This window comes from Suncus etruscus, chromosome X, assembly GCF_024139225.1.
Source record: "Suncus etruscus isolate mSunEtr1 chromosome X, mSunEtr1.pri.cur, whole genome shotgun sequence".
NCBI classification, from domain to species: domain Eukaryota; kingdom Metazoa; phylum Chordata; class Mammalia; order Eulipotyphla; family Soricidae; genus Suncus; species Suncus etruscus.
This window is the reverse complement of record NC_064868.1, coordinates 126,990,819-127,011,132: the sequence shown is the minus strand read 5'-3', so window position 1 is coordinate 127,011,132 and position 20,314 is coordinate 126,990,819. Positions and strand designations below refer to the sequence as shown.

The 20,314-nt window shown below is 38.3% G+C and overlaps 1 protein-coding gene across 1 annotated transcript in view; it reads left to right on the top strand.

Moving 5' to 3' along the window:
- The first annotated feature begins 453 nt into the window (after window positions 1-453).
- Window positions 454-20,314, top strand: part of ALG13 (ALG13 UDP-N-acetylglucosaminyltransferase subunit) — a 115,697-nt gene continuing 95,836 nt past the window's right edge. Inside the window, 3 exon segments of the mRNA XM_049767651.1 lie at window positions 454-556; window positions 2,753-2,915; window positions 4,995-5,133. Coding sequence (XP_049623608.1) covers window positions 476-556; window positions 2,753-2,915; window positions 4,995-5,133 — 383 coding nt within the window. The 5' untranslated portion in view covers window positions 454-475.

The window sequence follows — 20,314 nt, the reverse complement described above, 5'->3', positions numbered from 1 at the left end:
GTGTGACCCCAACAAAACATTTGTATGCTGATGTCCTCAAACAATGCTCAGGGGAGCCTAAGTAATACTTAGCTGATGAAGCTTGTTTTCAATACTCGGGTCATGGAAAAGCTGGTGAGCACCAGGGCTACTCTAGAGGTGTTGTCGGGGCTGGGGAGTATCTGGTTTCCTGGGGGTTCTAGTTTGGGTCACCCTGTGCTGTGCCTACTTTTTCCTAATCATTTATTTTCTCAGTTGAGTTGCAGAGTCTCTTTCGGAGCGTGCTGAAGGGTTACTCCACGCTCTGCAGAACTAGGTTCTCTATGGGACGCCAGGGATCGAACCCGCTTCGGCTGCCTGCCAGCGTGCGCTTTATTTCTAGACATTACGGTGCAAGAGCCACGGGGCCATTTTACCCCGGGGCCGAGGCGCTGCGGCGAGGGGCCCCGCCGCGTCACTTCCGGTGCCCGGCGCGCGGCCAGGCGGAACCGGAGCGATGAAGTCTGTGTTTGTGACCGTCGGCACCACCAGCTTCGACGAACTCGTGGACTGCGTCTGCGCGCAAGATACGCTGCGCGTGAGTGGGGGGGGGGCTCGTGGGTGAGCAGCGGCGCTGCCTGGTGTCTGAGCCGCCGCGACGGTTTTTCGCGGCTGCTGTGGCTGCGGAGTCGCGGTCGGTCCGCCCGGCCGCCGGAAACTCATTATTTCCGCCGCCGCCGCCGCCGCCGCCGCCGCTCTCAGCCTCCTTCCGCCTTTGCCCCGTTCGCAGCGAGGCTGGAAGTCTCGCGAGACTTCTCGCGAACCCTTCAGCCACGCTCGCGGCGGGCCTGGAAGTGTCGCGAGATTTCGGAACCGAGCGTTCGCTTCTCGCGCGCGCCCTCTGCCGGCCACTCTCGCGAGACCCGGCTCCTGAGAGGAAGGCGGGAGGCGCGCCCTCTAGGCGCTCCTTGGGCTGCTCCCTCAGGTGTGCCAGGGGGCGCCCCATGTGGTGTGAAAGGCGTTTCGGGGCGCCCGCTCGGCACGCCTGCGCGAGACTGGCCACTCTTTAGGGGACTTGGTTTTGATTTTCCGTGAAAAGTGATTCAGGTCGTTGTCGGGCCTGACGACCCCGCTGCGCCCGGCTTTCGAGCTTCGCGCCGGGTCTTGGGGCCCCGCGGCCCGCGCAACTTTCCAGTTCTTTTTTGTTTTGTTTTGTTTTGTTTTGTTTTGTTTTTGTTTTGTTTTGTATTTTTGGGCCACACCCGGCGGCGCTCAGGGGTTCCTCCTGGCTGTCTGCTCAGAAACAGCTCCTGGCAGGCACGGGGGACCCTATGGGACACCGGGATTCGAACCAACCACCTTGGGTCCCGGATCGGCTGCTTGCAAGGCAAACGCCGCTGTGTTATATCTCCGGGACCCAACTTTCCAGTTCTTGACCTGAGGGAGCTGCGGGGTGGATTGGCTTCTTGGGAGAAACTTTCTCCCCCCCCCCCCAGCCTTCTTCATGCAATTGATCTCAATTAATTCCATCAAAGAAATGATTCACTTCATCTCATTTCTTTTTCTTTTCTTGAAGTTTCCTCTGCGGCATTAGCTGACTGACTTTATTCCCCAACTTGAATTCCTGTCATTTTTTTGACAGTTCTTTTTTTTCTTTCCCTTTCTTGTTAGAATGTAGGCTGAAGCAATTGTTACAGGGTAAAACGGAGACGACATTACAGGATTGTTATTTATACAAGTTTTAGCTATTTTATATCTTGGCAATTATTTATGAATTTCAGAGATTGATATTATTTATATATTTACATATTTATATATTAATAGGATATATTTATAAATATATGCCTATTATATATTATGTATTATAAATATTATGTTTATATAATTCATATATAATATAATTTATAAATATTGTGTTTCTTATATTTTCTTTTTTTTTTTTTTCTTTTTTTTTTTTGGTTTTTGGGCCACACCTGTTTGACGCTCAGGGGTTACTCCTGGCTATGTGCTCAGAAATCGCCCCTGGCTTGGGGGGACCATATGGGACGCCGGGGGATCGAACCGCGGTCCTTCCTTGGCTAGCGCTTGCAAGGCAGACACCTTACCTCCAGCGCCACCTACCCGGCCCCGGTTTCTTATATTTTCTATCTATAAGATATATACATTTGTTTTAGTTCCTTGACAAATGTCAAGTGTTCCTCCTGTTCAGCACCTCAGTCACTCTGCATCCAGTTCCTACATGTTATTATCTGACTTTATTCACCAACTTGAATTCATTTGTTCTTTTCGACAGTTCTTTTTTTCTTTCTTTCTTTTTTTTTTTTTAAGTTTTTGGGCCACACCCGGTAACGCTCAAGGGTTACTCCTGGCTCAGCATTTAAAAATCCATCCTGGCTTGGGATACCATATGGAAGCCAGGAGATCGAACTGCGTTCCTTACTTGGTCAACCGCGCATGAGGCAGAAGGCCCTACTGCTCCGACCCCTATTTATTACTTTTGGATAACATCTTGATTTGAGCTCCAAAATGACAAACATGTTTGGAGTTAGGAACGAGGGAAAGCAGAGCCCACATGGCAAGAGGCACTGGGGGCCAAATTCAAGAGAAAAGATAACACATACCGGTTTTGAAGGTTTATTTGTTTTTGGGTTTTGTTTTGTTTTGTTCGATTTCTATTTTTCATCTGTTGCTGGGGTCTGAACTCCAGGCTTGACATTATGTTCTGTGGGTGCACCTGCCCATATGCTACAGTCGTTGTTGACCAGGTCTGCTTTTTCACCTCTTTCGCTTTTAGATCCTCAAGAGCCTTGGCTACAACCGGCTGCTCCTGCAGATAGGTAGAGGAAAGGTGGTACCTGAAGTGATCCAGACTCAGTCATTTACTCTGGACGTTTACAGGTACAAGGACTCCTTGCAAGAAGACCTCCAGAAAGCCGACCTGGTCATTAGTCATGCAGGTAAAGGGCCACGAAAATTACGGTTTAAACTTTGATAGATGACAACAGATCCTTCAATATTACTACTACTACCACCACTATTATTATTATTATTATTATTATTATTATTATTATTATTATTAAGATTTTGAGCTGAGACCACTCATAGCCTGATTTGGAGAATTATTATTATTATTATTATTATTATTTATATTTGTGTTTTGGGCTTTTACAGGCTTGGACCACTCCTGGCATGGTTCAAGGACAATTATCATTATTATTTTATTATTAGGGGCTTGTGACGCTTGGACCACTCATAGCCCGGCTCAGGAGGAACCTGTGTGGTCGGGGATGTACTTTTAGGTTTTCTGTTTGCAAAGCAAGAGCCTTCCTGCTATTCTATGTCTTTGACCCACTCTAATAATTTGGAAGTAAAGTAAAAGGGCAGAAAAAATAAATTGTTATGGATCAGGAACTTAAAGACTCAGCAGCCAGGATCTCTTGCTTTATGATCTCAGTGGCAATTTGTTCTCCATCCCACAGGGCCCGAGGCAAAACTCGTAGCTTCTGCATCCTATGGTGCCCCAGGCCTGCCAGGAGAGCCTGACTTGAGCACCACCTCTGAGCTCTGTTAAGTGTGGCTCACAGCCAAGAAAAAATAGTTCATATGTCTGGATGAGAGAAGTGGGTTGAATTCCAGTATTTTCTGCTCTATAAGATGCACCTGACCATAAGACACAAATAGTTTATATATGTTCTCCTCCCCTACATTCAGGCTTCCGCTCCAGGCAGCATTCACTCCATAAGATGCATCTTTTGGGGAAAATATGTGTTATGGTACTCAAAATAGCGTAGTCACTTTTAGCTCACCTGAAACAGAAAGATAAAACCATTTACCAATGCTATGTGAAGAATTACTAAACTTGAAATTAGTATTTACATTTAGATCTGTGAGAATGTTCTCAGTTGATTGAATTTCTCAGAAAGAAATAGACCTTGAAAGGTATTTTGTGTCTATTAAATGTGAATGTAAAATCCATGCACTCTGTTACAGCCTTTAATAACCTCATATTGTCTCAATCTTATTTTACTGACTCTTTAGAGAACCATCTGGTTTCATTAATTAGACTTCCATTACTTTCAGAATAGCTGCTTTTGGGGAGCATTATAATTTTGACTACTGAGACAAAGAGGGAGTGTGATTTTTGGTTCTTAAGATTATAGTTTGAAGTGAGAAAAGTCAAAAAAGGGATTAGGGGCTAACGTGAAGAAATATTAATACTTAGAAATGTATGAGGGTAATATTAGGTATAGTTTCTACATGTTTATATATACAGATCAGTCCTCCGAAACATACTATCAATTAATATGATTAATATTTTCATTTACAGATATAGAATGAGGACATGTGTTTAAGAGAGTACACAAGCTTTTCCAGAATGGAAGTACATGTTCAAAGGTTTAAAGACTGTGTGCTTAAAGAACAAGTCCTTCCATTTAAAATTTTAAAATTATTTTAGAAGTTATAGTTGAAATAACTAAAGTACATCCTGGAGATTTGATCCTTTTGTGGTGGTACTTTAAAGAATGCTCACGGAAATCACGTATTCATTGACGATCTCTTGTTTTGGAGCCAAAGTATAGGATATATTCTTGTACACTCTGCTGAACCTAAATATTATATGGGTTCCACACACATACCCAAGCAAACTCCTAGAGGGCAAGTGACAGGACATTGTCTGGATCATCATGTTGGAAGTGACAAAGCAATGCATTTTTTCTTTCAAGTCAACTTTGAATATATTATTTAAAGTTCTGGTTTGTAGCTGAGTTGTTTTTGTTTGTTTGTTTGGGCCACACCCAGTGATGCTCAGGGGTTAGTCCTGACTATGCTCTCAGAAATAACTCCTGGCTTGCGGGATCATATGGGAGATCGGGGGATCCAACCGTGGTCCCTCCTAGGCTAGCCTGACAAGGCAGGTGCCTTACCGCTCCGTGCCACTGTTCCGGCCCCTGTAACTGAGTTTTTAAACTTGATATTCTAACTGTAAAACTTAATTGACAGAGCACATTACTTAAACTGTAATAACACATTTGTAGGTGCAGGAAGCTGTTTGGAGACTCTGGAAAATAGAAAGCCACTTGTGGTTGTTATAAATGAAAAGTTAATGGACAATCATCAGCTGGAATTGGCAAAGCAGTTATACAAAGACGGACATCTCTTCTATTGTACCTGCAGGTATGCCAGAGACTTTTTTGAGTTCATTCCTTAATTCCTTCCCACCTGATACTACCCACATACCTGAACCATCTGCTGCTTTAGCTGGGTTATTACTTTTTCTCTATCTTTCCAAACTTAGTTAACTTTCTTGCATGTCAGATTCTCTCATTTGACATCCACTTTTAAGATGATTTCTGTCTGTTATTTTTTCTGTATCTGTGCCAGTGGCATTGCATATGCCTATAAATACTCATTTGAGTGCTTAGGTCTGAGAATATTATTTTTGAGTTAACTAACTTAGATTTCCATTATTAAATGATGGCAGTTTCATGATTTTAATTGTAATGTGCCTTCAATATATTCATTGGAATCCTAAAATGTACTCCTTCACTAACTCAGCTTCTCCTAGTAACACAACAGGCATTGTTTTAGGTGATTTGGATAAATAAGTGCTAAATGAAATACAGTGTTCTCATGCTATGTTCTGCTCATATAGAATAGAGAGTAAGTGGCTTATGAATAATGATCAGGGTAATTTCACAAAGGTGACATGTACTATAAAAAGTAAATAAGTCTGGGTGAAGATTAGACAAAGTGATCAGAGAAAGCAGGACTTGATTTATGCCACTTAAGCTTGAATCTGAATTTGTAGGAAGTGTTAGTTATTAGATGCTATTCTAGAAATTGAAGGAACACCGAGAATTACAATTCAGAATAAGCTTGGAATTATGTTGTGTTTAGGGAACTGGAAAGTTTTGTGTGTCAGGAGACTAGTGAGCCAGGGGAAATAGCTCTCGTAAGAGTTATGATTGTATTCTGTATTTAATGAAAAGCTATCGAAGTATTTTAAGCAAAAGAATTGCTTTATGGTAAGGCATGTTTTCTAGAAGTATATTAGAATGAAGCAAGAACTCATCAACAACACAATATAACAATGAAGAAAATTGCTGGTTTCTTTACTATTTGTTCTTCTTGAGCCACTAGAAGCCAAGGGGTCGTCAGGTCAGTAATTACCTAATTGCTTGAATTATTAAAAGTAAAGATATCATCTGTGTTAAAATACACATTTTAATAAAATAATTTTAATAAAACATTAAACAGGAGAGACTAGCTTTTTTAACTTTACTACTTAGGTAGAGTGCCAACTCTTGGTAAATAAAGCTTCCTGAGCTGGAAAGATGGCACAGTGGTAGGGCGTTTGCCTTGCACATGGCTGACCCAGTACAGACCGCTATTCGACCTCCCGTCCCCCAAGCCAGGAGCAGTTTCTGAGCGCAAAGCCAGGAGTAACTCCTGAGCATCACTGGGTGTGGACCCCCCAACAAGAAAAATCAAAATGAAGTTTCCTGTTTTCTCTGAGAGGAGTAGATTCATTAATTCATGAGCAATTATTGTTGTCTTAATGCTTATTATGATGGGGGTAAAGGATGTCAGGGTAGTTTTGTTATATAGACTTCATTCTTGAAAGTATTGTGAATTGGGAGAGGAGCTAGATAATCAGAATCACTTGGGCTTCAGATATCAGGACAAGTCAATATTTGGGTAGTTGGTATTATTTGGGGTTAATGTTTTATACTCTTTCAAACTGCTTTATACAGATTAATTTTCCAGATATTCCTGATGAGTCTTTTTATTATTAGTGCTTGGAGAGGGGCCCTCCCTGGCAGTGATCAGAGTCTGTGGTTACTCTCTGATTCAGTGTCTGCAGTGCTGCTCAGACCCTCCCTGTGGTTCTGCAATATTTCATGGCCAGGCCACCAGGGTGGTGCTCAGGGGTCTTCTAGGGCTACAGCAACCATATGCAGATGAAATCAAACTGGGGTTGGCCACACACCTTAGCCTCGAATATTTTACTAGAATGTACTTTATATATTTAAATATTGTTTATATTTATTTTAGTATACTATCACTTCCTAATATTTTTATTACAATACAATTACCAAATAGTTTTGATTTTATGTCAGCACTTTAAAAGGGAAAACTAGAATTTTATAAACATATCTCTTCAATCAGCCTATAAAATAAGCACTGAAAATGTACAATAAAGTTATATTTTGCAATTTTAAAAGTCCTTATTTTTTTATGAATTTCAAGCAACTTACTCACACAGATGCCATCAGAATAACACTTTATATTTTCACTTTAGCTGTATGATTTTTTGCCCTCGGTAGCTGTATGTCTGTCATAATTTAAGTGTGTGGTTTAATTTTTGTGTTGTAGAACTTTATTTTTATCATGCATGGCAATGTTACATTGATTGTATATATGGATTATGATACTAAATTGCTGGAAATAACCTATTTCCTCATGCATGGTCTATTACCGCCCATCCTAATTGTTCCTATCTGCCAGCTTTTTCTTTTGCTTTACTCATTGTTTTGCTTCAAATTAGTTTTGCTTCAATTTGTTTTTCCAGTCATAAGAAATGTTTCACCATCATGTGAACTCATCTTTAATGAATTAAAGTTTCTGAAATAGTTCAGTTGTATGAGGTGCATGTTGAATTGACAGTTACATGAAGTATACTATGATATCTGAAAGTAAAATGTTCTTACTGTAGCTTTTTTGCTGAATGATGTAATACAGAGAAGCAGTTACCATTTATGTGGAAATTTTTTTTTAACAAACTAAAACATATCCTTTGAGCTAACAGTTTGTTAAAGCAAGATGATTTTTTTATTGGTTTTTGGGTCACACTGGGCAGTGCTCCTGGCTCAGCACTGAGAAATTGCTTCTGGCAGGCTCAGAAGAACATATGGGATGCTGGGAATCAAACCCAGATTCATTGTGGGTCAGCTGCGTTCAAGGTGAACGCCATACCACTGTGCTATTGCTCCAGCCTCAAAGCAAGTTAATTTTTTTTTTTTGGTTTTTGGGTCACACCCGGCAGCGCTCAGGGATTACTCTGGCTCTACGCTCAGAAATCACCCCTGGCAGGCATGGGGGACCATATTGGGTGCCGGGATTTGAAGCACCGTCCTTCTGCATGTAAGACAAACTCCCTCCATGCCATCTCTCCGGTCCCCAGAAAGCAAGTTAATTTTTTAATGAAACTTATTTAGAAAGATTTGATGGGAAATAATGTACAGGTATAAGAGAGAACACAGGGTTGAAAAGTAGCCCCTCACCCAAAGCTTAACCTATCAAATCATTGCAAGCAATATATAAGGCCTATAATAGCACTAATATCTATGATAAAAATGTCAGGAATTATGTGACAAATACAAAGCTTTTATAAAGTAGTAGTTTCCTGGAAGGAACTTTGTGGTGTCACTCTTGCTGTTTTGGGTTGTACTACCTATTTTGGTATAAAACACAGAATGCTGTTTTTGTTTTATACATTTCATCTTTTTTTGGGGGGGGAGGGGGAGCCACACCCAGCTGGATCAGGGCTTACTCCTGGCTCAACTCTTGGTGGGTTCAGTGGACAATATGTGGTGCCAAGAATCAAATCTCAGTTGGTGGCATGTAAGACAAATGTCCTAACCCCTGTACTATCTTTCACTTTGGCCCTTTACTTTTCATTTAAAAAATGGAAAATTCTGACCTAGAGTGATAGTGCACTGGGTAGAGATGATCAGAATTTTATTCCTGGCATCCCATATGGTTGCCATAGCACTGTCAGGATTGATACCTGAGCTCAGAGTCAGGAGTAAGCCTGGAGCAACACCTTATGTGGCCCAAAATAAAAAAAATACTGTTTGTTGCTAGTGAAATACTAGTTTTTTCCTAAATAGTCAGAATACACAGGTATCACATAAAAGTGTGAAACCTGTATCGTTGTGTTTTTAGTATATTTATACTAAAATGTTATATTTTATATATGCATGTATAATTTAACCTATTTCAAATTTTCATATGCAATTTGAGAAATGTAGCAATATGTTTGGAAATTACACTCAGGCATCAAGTAGATAATAGGTAAGTTATGGAATTTCTCCATATTGCCTAATATTTCTCTTCTTTTATTTTAGCACGCTTCCTGGACTCTTACAGTCAATGGATTTATCAACACTGAAATGTTTTCCTCCTGGCCAGCCAGAAAAATTTTCTGCATTTTTGGATATGGTTGTTGGATTAAAAAAATAAACAGTAAACGCTGAATATTTAAAAAACACACCCATCTATGTAAACTGGTCTATGGAATGCTACTAAGTCAAAATGAATACATAATATATGTTTGGGGAATAATGCAAATTAGTATTTTTTAAATCTGTCATATATATATAAAATTAGATAATCTGAATATTAACATTTGGTGCAATTCTAAAATAAGAGCTTAGTAAATTTATTCAACTTTAAAAACATTCATGGTCTGGATAGCATGGAGCTAGGGCGTTTGCCTTGCATGCAGAAGGATGGTGGTTCAAATCCTGGCATCCTATATGGTCTCCTGAGCCTGCCAGGAGAAATTTCTGAGCAGAGAGCCAGGAGTAACCCCTGAGCACTGCCAGGTGTGACCAAAAAAAAAAAAAAAAAAACCCCAAAACATTCATGTATTAATGATATGTAATGTCCGTTGTAGGCATTTTCTAGAATCTCAAATATAATCATAAATAAACCCAATTAAGTTGGGAAACATTGACATGATCCTCAAATGTAGGTGGTCCCATTGTTAAAATAATACACCATAACAAACCTATAAGAAGCGTTGAGTAAGATTGTTTGCTTCATAATTTAAGGAACATATGGTTTTGGTTTTGGACAACACCTGGCTGTGCTCAAGGGTTCCTCCTGGTGGTGCTTGGGGAACATACAGGATTGAACCCAGATTTAGCATGTGCAAGATAAAATGCCTTACTCACTGTACTATCTCTCAACTATCTATCAAACAAATTTTAAAGACAAAAGAAATTTGTTGTATAGTAAAATAAAGTTTGATAATTTCTATAAAAGATTAAAAAGATAAGTGATTGTGGATCTGTTTATTGTAAACTGGATAATTTCACTTTTCTCCTCTAAGATAAAAATAGTAAGTGGCGGGCCCAGAGAGATAGCACAGCGGCGTTTACCTTGCAAGCAGCCGATCCAGGACCAAAGGTGGTTGGTTCGAATCCCGGTGTCCCATATGGTCCCCCGTGCCTGCCAGGAGCTATTTCTGAGCAGACAGCCAGGAGTAAACCCTGAGCACAGCCGGGTGTGGCCCAAAAACCAAAAAAAAAAAATAGTAAGTGGTAAAATTGGGGCCAGAGAGATAGCACAGCAGTAGGGCGTTGCCTTGCATGCAGCTGATTCAGGAAGGACGGTGGTTCGAATTCCGGCATCCCATATGGTCCCCTGTGCCTGCCATGAGCGATTTCTGAATACAGAGCCCGATTGTGATAACCCTCCAAAAAAAGAAAGTGGTAAAATAGACCTGCCCATTATCAAAGTATTACTCATTTGAAGAGAAGACTACATCAAAAAGCACTATAGAATTTGCTGTTACTCTTTTAAGGACTCCTTGTTTTGGGGAATGGGGGATTCTGGGCCACATGCAGCAGTGTTTAGTGTTTACTCCTGGCTTTGTCCTCAGATCAGTTCTAGTGAGGCTAAGGTGATCATATGGGATGCTGGGGATTGAATCCCAGATAGGCCATGTGAAAGACAAATGTCCTACCCACTGTACTGTTGGACAAGTCTAGAAATTGCTTTCACATGGTTTTGTAATGTTTGCTTTAACAGGAGTTTATAAAATTACTTTTGTGACTGAGTTATCTGATACGTTTAAAATACATGGTTTTAAAATTTACATGTTGAGCTGCATTATAAAAACCCAGGAAATAGTCTTAAGGCATATAAACCAGTTATCTCCAAGTATCCTCCAGTTTTCTGGTAGAAATTTCAGATACAGATTATGTATAAAAATAGGAATAAAGGATAAATTAGGAAAAACTGAGTATACCATAATGTTGAGTACTTCAAGCATTCCGCTTGGGATACATTATATAATGCTTTTATACAATTATTTTCCTGGTTGTGTTTTAACTAGGCTAATTTTAAAATAAATTTTTGCTATGGTAGAAGGTATTGGCTGAAAAGTAGGTAACAGGAAGAAAGAAACTTGGACCGACATTTTGCTAAGAATAATCCTAAAAAGTGAGTAATCAATAGTAGTTGAGAAGTCACAGAATCATCATTGTATGTTATTATTACACTAATATGGTAGGAGAAGCCAGTCTTTTTTCTGAACTTTCTTTGAATATATCTTTAGTTTGAGAAAAAAATCATGACTCAACACTGATGTGACCATTCTGTCATGAAAGACTTGCTATATAGAGTCCAAAAAAGTCCCTGCTCAAACCAGAACTAAAAAGCAATACTGAATCAAAGTCCTATGTTTTCTTTCTGACCATACTGCATAAGCAGATTAGTGTATTGTTTTTCTCTGAGGTTTAAGCCATTGTTGTCCATTGTATCTCTTCTATGCTCTGACAATTTCTATCAGTTGTTGGGTTTATAAAGGACTGGCTGGAGAGAGATATAGTGAGTAGGGCACTTAAGTGTGGTTGTGTTAGATCACGGTATCATATATGGTCCCCCAGGCACCTCCAGGAGTGATTCCTGAGTAAGGGCCAGCAGTAAGCCCTGAGCATTGCCTGATGTGGCTCAAAAACAAAAAAATCAGAGGCTACCTTAGATTCATTTTTATTTTTAGGAATACTCACAATCCTGGAAATAGCAATCACATTTCTCAGATGAAGAACAGAGGTTATAATTTGTCTAAAGAGTGGTTTTTTTTTTGGTCAGATATGCCACTGTAAAGAATTTTTTTGTTCCCAGAGATGTTTTCTTTCTACTGTATTTTACTTGTAAGATTACTTACCTTCTTTATAGTTTGCCTCATTATTAGTTATTTTAGTACTTTCTAAGTAAAATTTTCTTTCCAGAAGTTATTCGAAAATGAATAAGTGTGATTTGGAGAGTTTGGAAGAACTTTTTTCAATGAAAAGTACAAATACATTTTACAGATAAAAGTCTAGGACAAAGTAATAACCATGTTAACATCTAACTTTCCCTTAGTGAAAAAACTAATTCTAATCAAAATTCTATTTTGAAGATTTGCTCAAGAAAGTAAAATTAGTTTGCTTTATTTACATGCTAGGACTTGAGGGTCTTGAAATACATTGGAATTCAGTTCATTTAGCAGTCTTTATATTTTCAGATATTTAGATTTCTAGGAATAAGGAAGGAAAACGTACATTTAGATGTTGAGAAATTCATCATGATTAGCTTCAGAGTTTTAGAGGTATGCAGTTTTGTTTTTGAGATTGATGAAAGTGATTTTACATCAGATTGTCTTAAACTTTATCCAGTTGTGACCACCTTTTTTCTAAGAAATGCCACAAGCAAGTACTGTAAAAAAAAAACACTAAGCATGTTTTGGAAGGGTTACTGGATGTCTCTGAGGTACTCAGGGAATCATAGTGGTGTCGGATCAGACAGGGTCAGCTGCACGTGATGCAAGCTCCTTAACTCATATACTGTGTGTTTGACCCACACATTTTGTAGTAATTTTTGTTGGTTGCATGTTTAGATACCCTTTGCTGTGGACAATGTTTTTACTGACTCCCACATTCAGTTAGCCCAGCATTTCTCTACTCGGTTCATATGATCTCTCCTTTATGTCCCCTGGATAGGTTACCCCAAATTGCACGAATGTGGGTTCATGGCTCAAGACTAGGAAGCAGTCTGGTTGGATAATGAGACCACAGAAGTGAAACAAAGTTGGAAAAGGATAGGATCAGAAAACAATTGAAACTGCCAATATGCAACACTTTATAACACACAGCTGAAGCTAAGTTTTTAGTCAGAGTTCTTGTTTTGTAAGCAGCTGACCTCATTTCAATTCCTGGAACCTCATAAGGTTTCTAATCCCTTAACTCTGAGCTCCAAAATGGTATTTTCAGTTGCCTACTAGCCATTTTAATTCTCTAAGCACCTTAAAACTTGAGTGTCTAAACTAAGATTATATTCATCCAACTAATCCTTCTGAGATCCTCATCTCTCAGTGGTGCCATCATCATTTTGGTCATTCTTTCTGTTTTATATTCTTAATCCCTTATATATGGTTACCAAGTACTCTCAGCTTCCTAAATATACCAAGCCCAATTATCTGTTTATGAAGTAAAGTAAATGCAGTGAGAAGAATTCCTTTTCCCCCACATCCCTGCCAACAGACTGTTGCCAGTATTTTTGTTATGTGCCTTTATCACTGGTGTAAGATATCTCTATTGACTTGATTTGGCTTTCCCTTAAAGTGCCTATGAATCCACATTTTGTATTAAGAGGATCCAAAGTATGCTTTTTGTTTTGCAGAACATATTGTCTAGTTCAGGGGAAAATGTCATTAATTCTGTGTCTTATTGCTGAAACATAGCAGGTCTTCCATAACGATAAATATACTTTTAAAGTTTAGCATTCTTACTAACTTGTTTAGGATATGTACTGGTTCTAAAAACACTAATCTTAAACACATTTTATATTGTGTTTGACTCCCAAGTATTTATTAGATATCTTAGAAGAAAGATTTTTGCATGTTGAAGTTTGTAGGGTCATGTTCTTATAGGGATGGTATCTCAAATAGCAATGCTTATATGCAATATCCTTATGGTATTAAGGATTTATTACATGATAACTTTTCTGAATGAGGACTTTAAAATGTTTGATGTTAAAAGCTAGAGGTTCATGACAAGTAGTAGTGAACAGGTTTTCCAGTAAAAGATAAGATGAATAAATTTAGGAGAATCACTAATATTTACTTTTAATTACTTATTAAACAGTTAAATCCTTACATGACTATTCTGGCATAGTCTTTATTGTTATTATTATGGGTGGTTACACAAATGGTAGACAAATTAACATCCAGGCAAGATATATGCTTCTGAACTTTGTGTTACTTGTTGAAAAAGTATTCTAAGGGTTGTATTGTATTGTAATGTATAACATCTATCTTGATATTTCAAGTGAAGAACTTCATTGTTAATTGAGTTTTGCCACATTTTTGAAATTTTCACATTTGTGAAAATTATTTTGACTGACATTGTCATGATTTTGGTGGCTCTACTCCTGCCTACTAAGACAGGAGAACTTAAATGTCTTTGGATCATGAAATAATTATAAATATTTACAACTGTGCTTCTTGTTCTCACATATCACCACATTTTGTAGTGATTTTTAGGGAATCTACAGATACTCTGAATCCACCAATTAAGAATCCCTAGGCAGAAATCACTTTAGTAACTTTATTTCTTAGTCTTTATTCACTAATATTTTGGTGATTCCTATACGCCTTTATAATAAGTTCTCTGATTAAATACATATAAGCTTATTTTTTGTTTTGTTTTGGGACCATACTCATCGTTGCTCAATGGCTACTCCTGGCTCTGCACTCAGGAATCACCCCTAGCTGGCTTGGAGTACCATATGGGATGCTGGAGATCGAACCCACATCAGCTGTGTGCAAGGCAAACACCCTGCTGTGCAATGGCTCATGCTACCCATATAAGCTTCTTTTAAGTATATTTTTATTTGAAGCACTGTGATATTTAATACTGTACATTCTACACCAAAATATATCCTTCCCTCCACTAGGGTCATAATTTTCTCATAAACCTGGTAGTGTTAGTATTCTAAGCCCCAAACAGTATACTGGTAGGGAGCTTGCCTTGCATACAGCTGACCCAGGTTCAATCCCTGGCTCCCTACATGATCCCCTAGCACACCAGGAATAAATCCTGAGTGCAGAACAAGGAGTAAGTCCTGAGCATTGCTACATGTGGTCCAAATGCTCTCCCAAAATGAAAAAGAGTTGTAGAAGGTCCATATCCCCTCAGAAATAGTACTAGAAATAGAACTCTGTACTGTTGCCCAATTCTTAAATAATAATTCTTACAAAGAAGAACTACATACTGAAGACAAGATCTGAACAAAAGCTCAGGAGTAGGTGAATCACAAATTACATTTCCCAATTATTGTAACAATTTAGACTTCATCTATTTATAATAACCATTTCAAAGTACTTAGTATTGTCCTTCAAAGTATTTGTATTTGTTGTACTTAGTATACCAGTTGACTATTCTTTAGAACCAAGAACTACTCTAACTTGGAAATCTCTAAAAAAGAAGTTATGGCATTAAAAAGTGATAAAATATGGAAGACCCATGTTAGGGATACTGGGGGTGTTGAGAATTTAATTTCTAACAAATTCTGAGTTGCTGCTGCTGATTGTAAGATCATACTTAGGGTGTTATAGAGCTCTGATTTTCAAAGTCTAATATGTTTAACAAAATAAATGCAGTCTCATCAGTATTTGTGAGATATGTTTTTAATGTTGCCATTATTTAAGTATTGTTCAGGTATGAACTATTTAGTTAAATGATCATTGATTGGATTTTTTCCTGTAAAATTGCTTGACCTTTTTTCCATTTGCTCAGTTTTATTTAGAAACTTTACTAAACTATCCTACACAAGTGTATATCTGGGGCTGGAGAGATAGCATGGAGGTAGGGCATTTGCCTTGCATGCAGAAGGATGGTGGTTCAAATCCTGGCATCCCATATGGTCCCCTGAGCCTGCTAGGAGCGATTTGTGAGCGTAGAGCCAGGAGTAGCCCCTGAGCACTGCTGGGTGTGACCCCCCCAAACAACAACAACAACAAAAGTGTATATCCTCCCTCATATGTTCAAATAGATTAGATTCTAACTTTTATTTCTTATATTTTAAAATGTCTGCTGGAGTTCTCTCTTGACATTCCTCTTTGCCCTTATCTTATAAATGTACTTTTTCTGGAGGAATTCCTTCCAAAGCAGTGCATAGGAGGCCTGGGTATTCTGTCAACTATGCTGGTGGTTTAATATTAGGGTGCAAGAATATGGTGCTGTTTAGAACTTACATTGAGCCACCTTATGGTGCTCAAGGGACTTCCAGGCTGTGCTCAGAGATTTTAGGGGAATATGTAGTAATGGGTATAGAACCAGCATGTACCTTAACCCTTGTACTATTTCTCTAGTTCCTGAAATTACTTTGCCTTTTTCTACTGTTTTAGCTTTTGTTTTCAGGTGTTTCCCCAACCCCCCTTTCTTCTAGTTTTTGTGTCAATATCATCCAGCAACTTTTTGAGAAAGGACAGTACGTTAATCTATCACATTTGAAAATACGTTCTTTTCTGTAGCATTCAGTGTTGGAAATAACTTTTCCTAAATATTGAATTTGATTATTTTTAATTATGTTGAAAAGAATTATGTAATTCACATTTGTGATCTTTTGTATATGAACTGTTTTTTCCCTCTGAAATCCTGATACTCTATCACCTATTTTCAGAAGTGTTATTGAGTGCATTTTTGCTCATCGTTTTTGCTTGTATGTTCTGGCTATTTCATATCCCTTTCAGTTTAAAGACACTGATTTGCTATGCTAGAATTTTCTTCATATCACCATCATCTGCATCATTTCTTCATTTTTTTCTGCCCCACCCCTCTTTGGGCATATGTTGTCTTTTCTGGATCGATCCACTAATTGAAAGGTTTTTCTTCTTCAGTCTTTATCTGTTGTTCTATGAACTTTTCAGCTCTAATTCTATTCCTTTTGGATTAATTTTTGATCTAAATATAGCTATATTCACATTTTATTATAGAGATTACAGGTTTTGACAAATATATAGTCTTATTACTATCTTTACAATCACAATAAAGAACAATTCCATCATCTCTCTGTATCTTTTTATGCCAACACTCACCTGAAAACACTGATTACTTTTACCAGCTGATTTTTCTTTCTCCCTATTGTTTTGCTTTTCTACTATGTCATTATAAATAACAGTCATGTATACAGCCATTATAGTAAGTAGATGATGCCTTAGTGTGATTTTGATTAGCATTTCCTGATAATGCTGTTGACTGTAATTTCTATGTTGTTATTAATCATTGCTATAGCTTTGATAAAATATGTAGTGAAATATTTTATCCTAATTTTTTTATTTGGGGTATTGGGTAGGGAGCCCTTCTCAGTGGTACTGAGGTTCACCAACACTACATACATCTGGCATTGCTTTGGGGAGGGTATGTAATATTTAGAATTGAATTCAGGACCCTTTCTATGCTGGACATGCACTGCAGTCTTGAGCTATCTCCCCAGAACTTTATTTTTTATTTTTTATAATTTTTATTGAGACCAATGTAAATTTAAATCTTTCACAGTTGTATTTCAGACACATAGTGACAGTGAATTAGGGCCATTCCCACCACCATTGTTGACCCTCTGCCACTGTTCCCAGCATGCATCCCATACCTGCACCCGTAGCCCCCTGGACTGCTAGTATAAAAGCTCTCTTTTGTGTATAGCTTGTTGTAGTTTGGGTCTCTTGATTGTATTGTTGTTGACTTTAAGTTGGACATTTAGGCCTGATCATTTTTTATCCACTCAATGTTCATGAGACTGCTTTTCCTCTGGTACCGTTCACTTTTCTTTCCTCAATTTGTAGGAAGACATAGAATATGAGGCAGAACAAGATGATTCATGTTCTATGGTTCTGTTAAAAAAAAGTGAGCAGGAGCCCCCTGTCTAGAAGCTATAAATATAAATTTAAAAGAAGCAAAATAGCAAAAGGAAAAAAAATATAAAAGGGGGGGGCTGATGTGGCAGGGTTTTTGTTGTTGTTTTGTTTTTGAATAGACACAGTAAGTATTGGGGAAATTAGAAAGGACCTTGGCCTAAGAGATACAGGGTGTCTCCATTAAATATTGTCATGAGACCAACTACAGGCTCTGGAGATGTTCATTGTCAAACCCCAAGGTCTTTATTTATGGTGCCAGAAAATGTTTTGCTTAGTTGTGGTTGTCAAAGTCAGTCCTCTATAATTAGAGCTATTGGTTTTATACAGATCCTAGGATGAAGTCTAGGATAGAGTCTTTCTTTATGGTTCCAGATGTTCTGCTCAGTCACAGTTGTTGTAGTCAGTCTTTTGTATTTAGTGATATTGGTTTTTGCACAGATCAAAGGATAGAGTGTCTTCTGATTTCATCTCACCATTCAGTGATGACATAGGACAACCTTCGTCAAGTTGTTGCAGTTTGATATTGGTTTTTGCACAGATCAAAAGATGGAGTGTCTTCTGATTTCATCTCACCATTCAGTGATGAGGTTGGACAACCTGCCCTTAGTTCAAGTTGTTGCTGTTTCCTCATGGTCAAGATGTCTTGTCAACCTGGCACAAGTTGGTGCCAGAGTAGTATTAGGAACTCCCCAGAGGGAGTTTGATTTATGGTGCTATTGCAAGGTGCTATGCCAGTTCTAAGGTTGGGATCTGTGGTTTGGGGTTGGACAGCCAATGTTTGATCACATGAAGTCTAAGTCGAGTTCCCATGACTTACGTTAAAGGGTGGAAGGCGCCCCTTTATTATAAAATTTATGGGTTCTTATCCTTAGTAGAGAAGAACTTGTTTCTATACATAAGATTTCTCCATTTTAGTGTGCCTATGCAAAAAGGAGCGATGCCATATTGTTAGTGCATTTGGGGTTAAACCCAGAACTTTATTAATTTGGATTTGTATTTGCTTATTGTATTGACTTGAGAGTTTAATATAAAGTTTTAATAGAAAGGTTTTTGTTGGATATGAGATATAGTAGTTTTCCCCACATCTATGACTTGTATCATAAATATCATCATTTGAAAATAAAAGATTTAAATTTTAATAAACTCCAGTTAATTAATATTTTCTTTCATTACATTTAAGAACTCTACATAACCAGGCCCGGAGAGATAGCACAGCGGCGTTTGCCTTGTAAGCAGCCGATCCAGGATCAAAGGTGGTTGGTTCGAATTCCGGTGTCCCATATGGTCCCCTGTGCCTGCCAGGAGCTATTTCTGAGCAGACAGCCAGGAGTAACCCCTGAGCACCACTGGGTGTGGCCCAAAAACAAAACAAAACAAAACAAAACAGAAAACTCTACATAACCAAAGATTTTATCCTCTGTATTCTTGTAAAAAAAAAACTAAAGATTCTGTTTTCTACATTTAGTTTAGATCTTTGATCCATAAATATTGTACAAGATGTGAATTTTTTTCTTTTGCATATGCATGTCAGTTGTTTCAGTGCCATTTGATGAATATACTGTCTCTTTTAAAGTTGAACAGCTATTGTACCTTTGTCAAAAGCAGTTAACTGTATTTATGTTGGTTTTTTTCCTGTGGGCTTCCTGTGTGTTTCCTTTTCATCTACTAATTTGTGCTGTTTTCTACGAACCTACTTCTCCAACATTTTCCCTTCTTGGTTCCTTTTCTTAAATTGAAGTATATAAATTTGTATTAAATGTTGTTTAATGTGTTTTATTTTAAAGCTTAAGCAATAGAAATATGAATTTTGCATTTTTTTCTAAAAGTAATGTGCCAAAAATAAGTTTTCCCTTTTAACGCTAAATTTCCTTTAGTATTTTGTGACCTAAATGGAAGATGGTGTTGCTTCTTTTGAAATTGTATTTCAGTACTTTTGCAAAAGGAATAATTTCTTCAGTATTATGGCTTCCTTATATAAAACTAAATAAGGTACTTAAGATACTGCCTTGCTTCAAATTGTGCAGGCACAATTTGAAGCTCACCACAAAGAGTGGTGAACTCTGTTAGAGAAATAACAACACTAACAACTAACATGACAATGTTAAAGAATGAGAGAAGTAGAATGCCTGTCACAGATACAGGCCGGGGTGGATTGGGGGGGGGGGGGCATTGGTGGTGGGAATGTTGCACTGGTGATGGAGGGTTTTCTGTTTATAACTGAAACCCAACTACAAACATGATTGTAATCATACTGTTTAAAAAAAGATTTATATTGTAAAAAAAGGCACTGCCTTGTATGCAGCTAACTTGGATTTGATCTCTAGCACCCCATATGTTCCTCCTTGCCCACTAGGAGTGATTCCTGAGCCAGGAGTAATTTCTGTGCAAAGTCCCACTGGGTATGCCCCCCAAACAACAACAAAACTGGTTTAGGGTAACTTAATTTGGGGGGCCATATCTGGTAATGCTGATGGGTAGTTCCTGGCTCTGAATTCAGGAATCACTCCTGACAGGCGCTGGGTACAATATGGGATGTGGGGTGTTTGTTTATTAAGGACCAGAGAGATAGTGTACTAAGATATATACTATGGGGCCAGAGAGACAGTATAGCAGTTAAATGCTTGTTTTGCATGTGCCTGAGCCTGGTTCAATTCCTGGTATTCTATA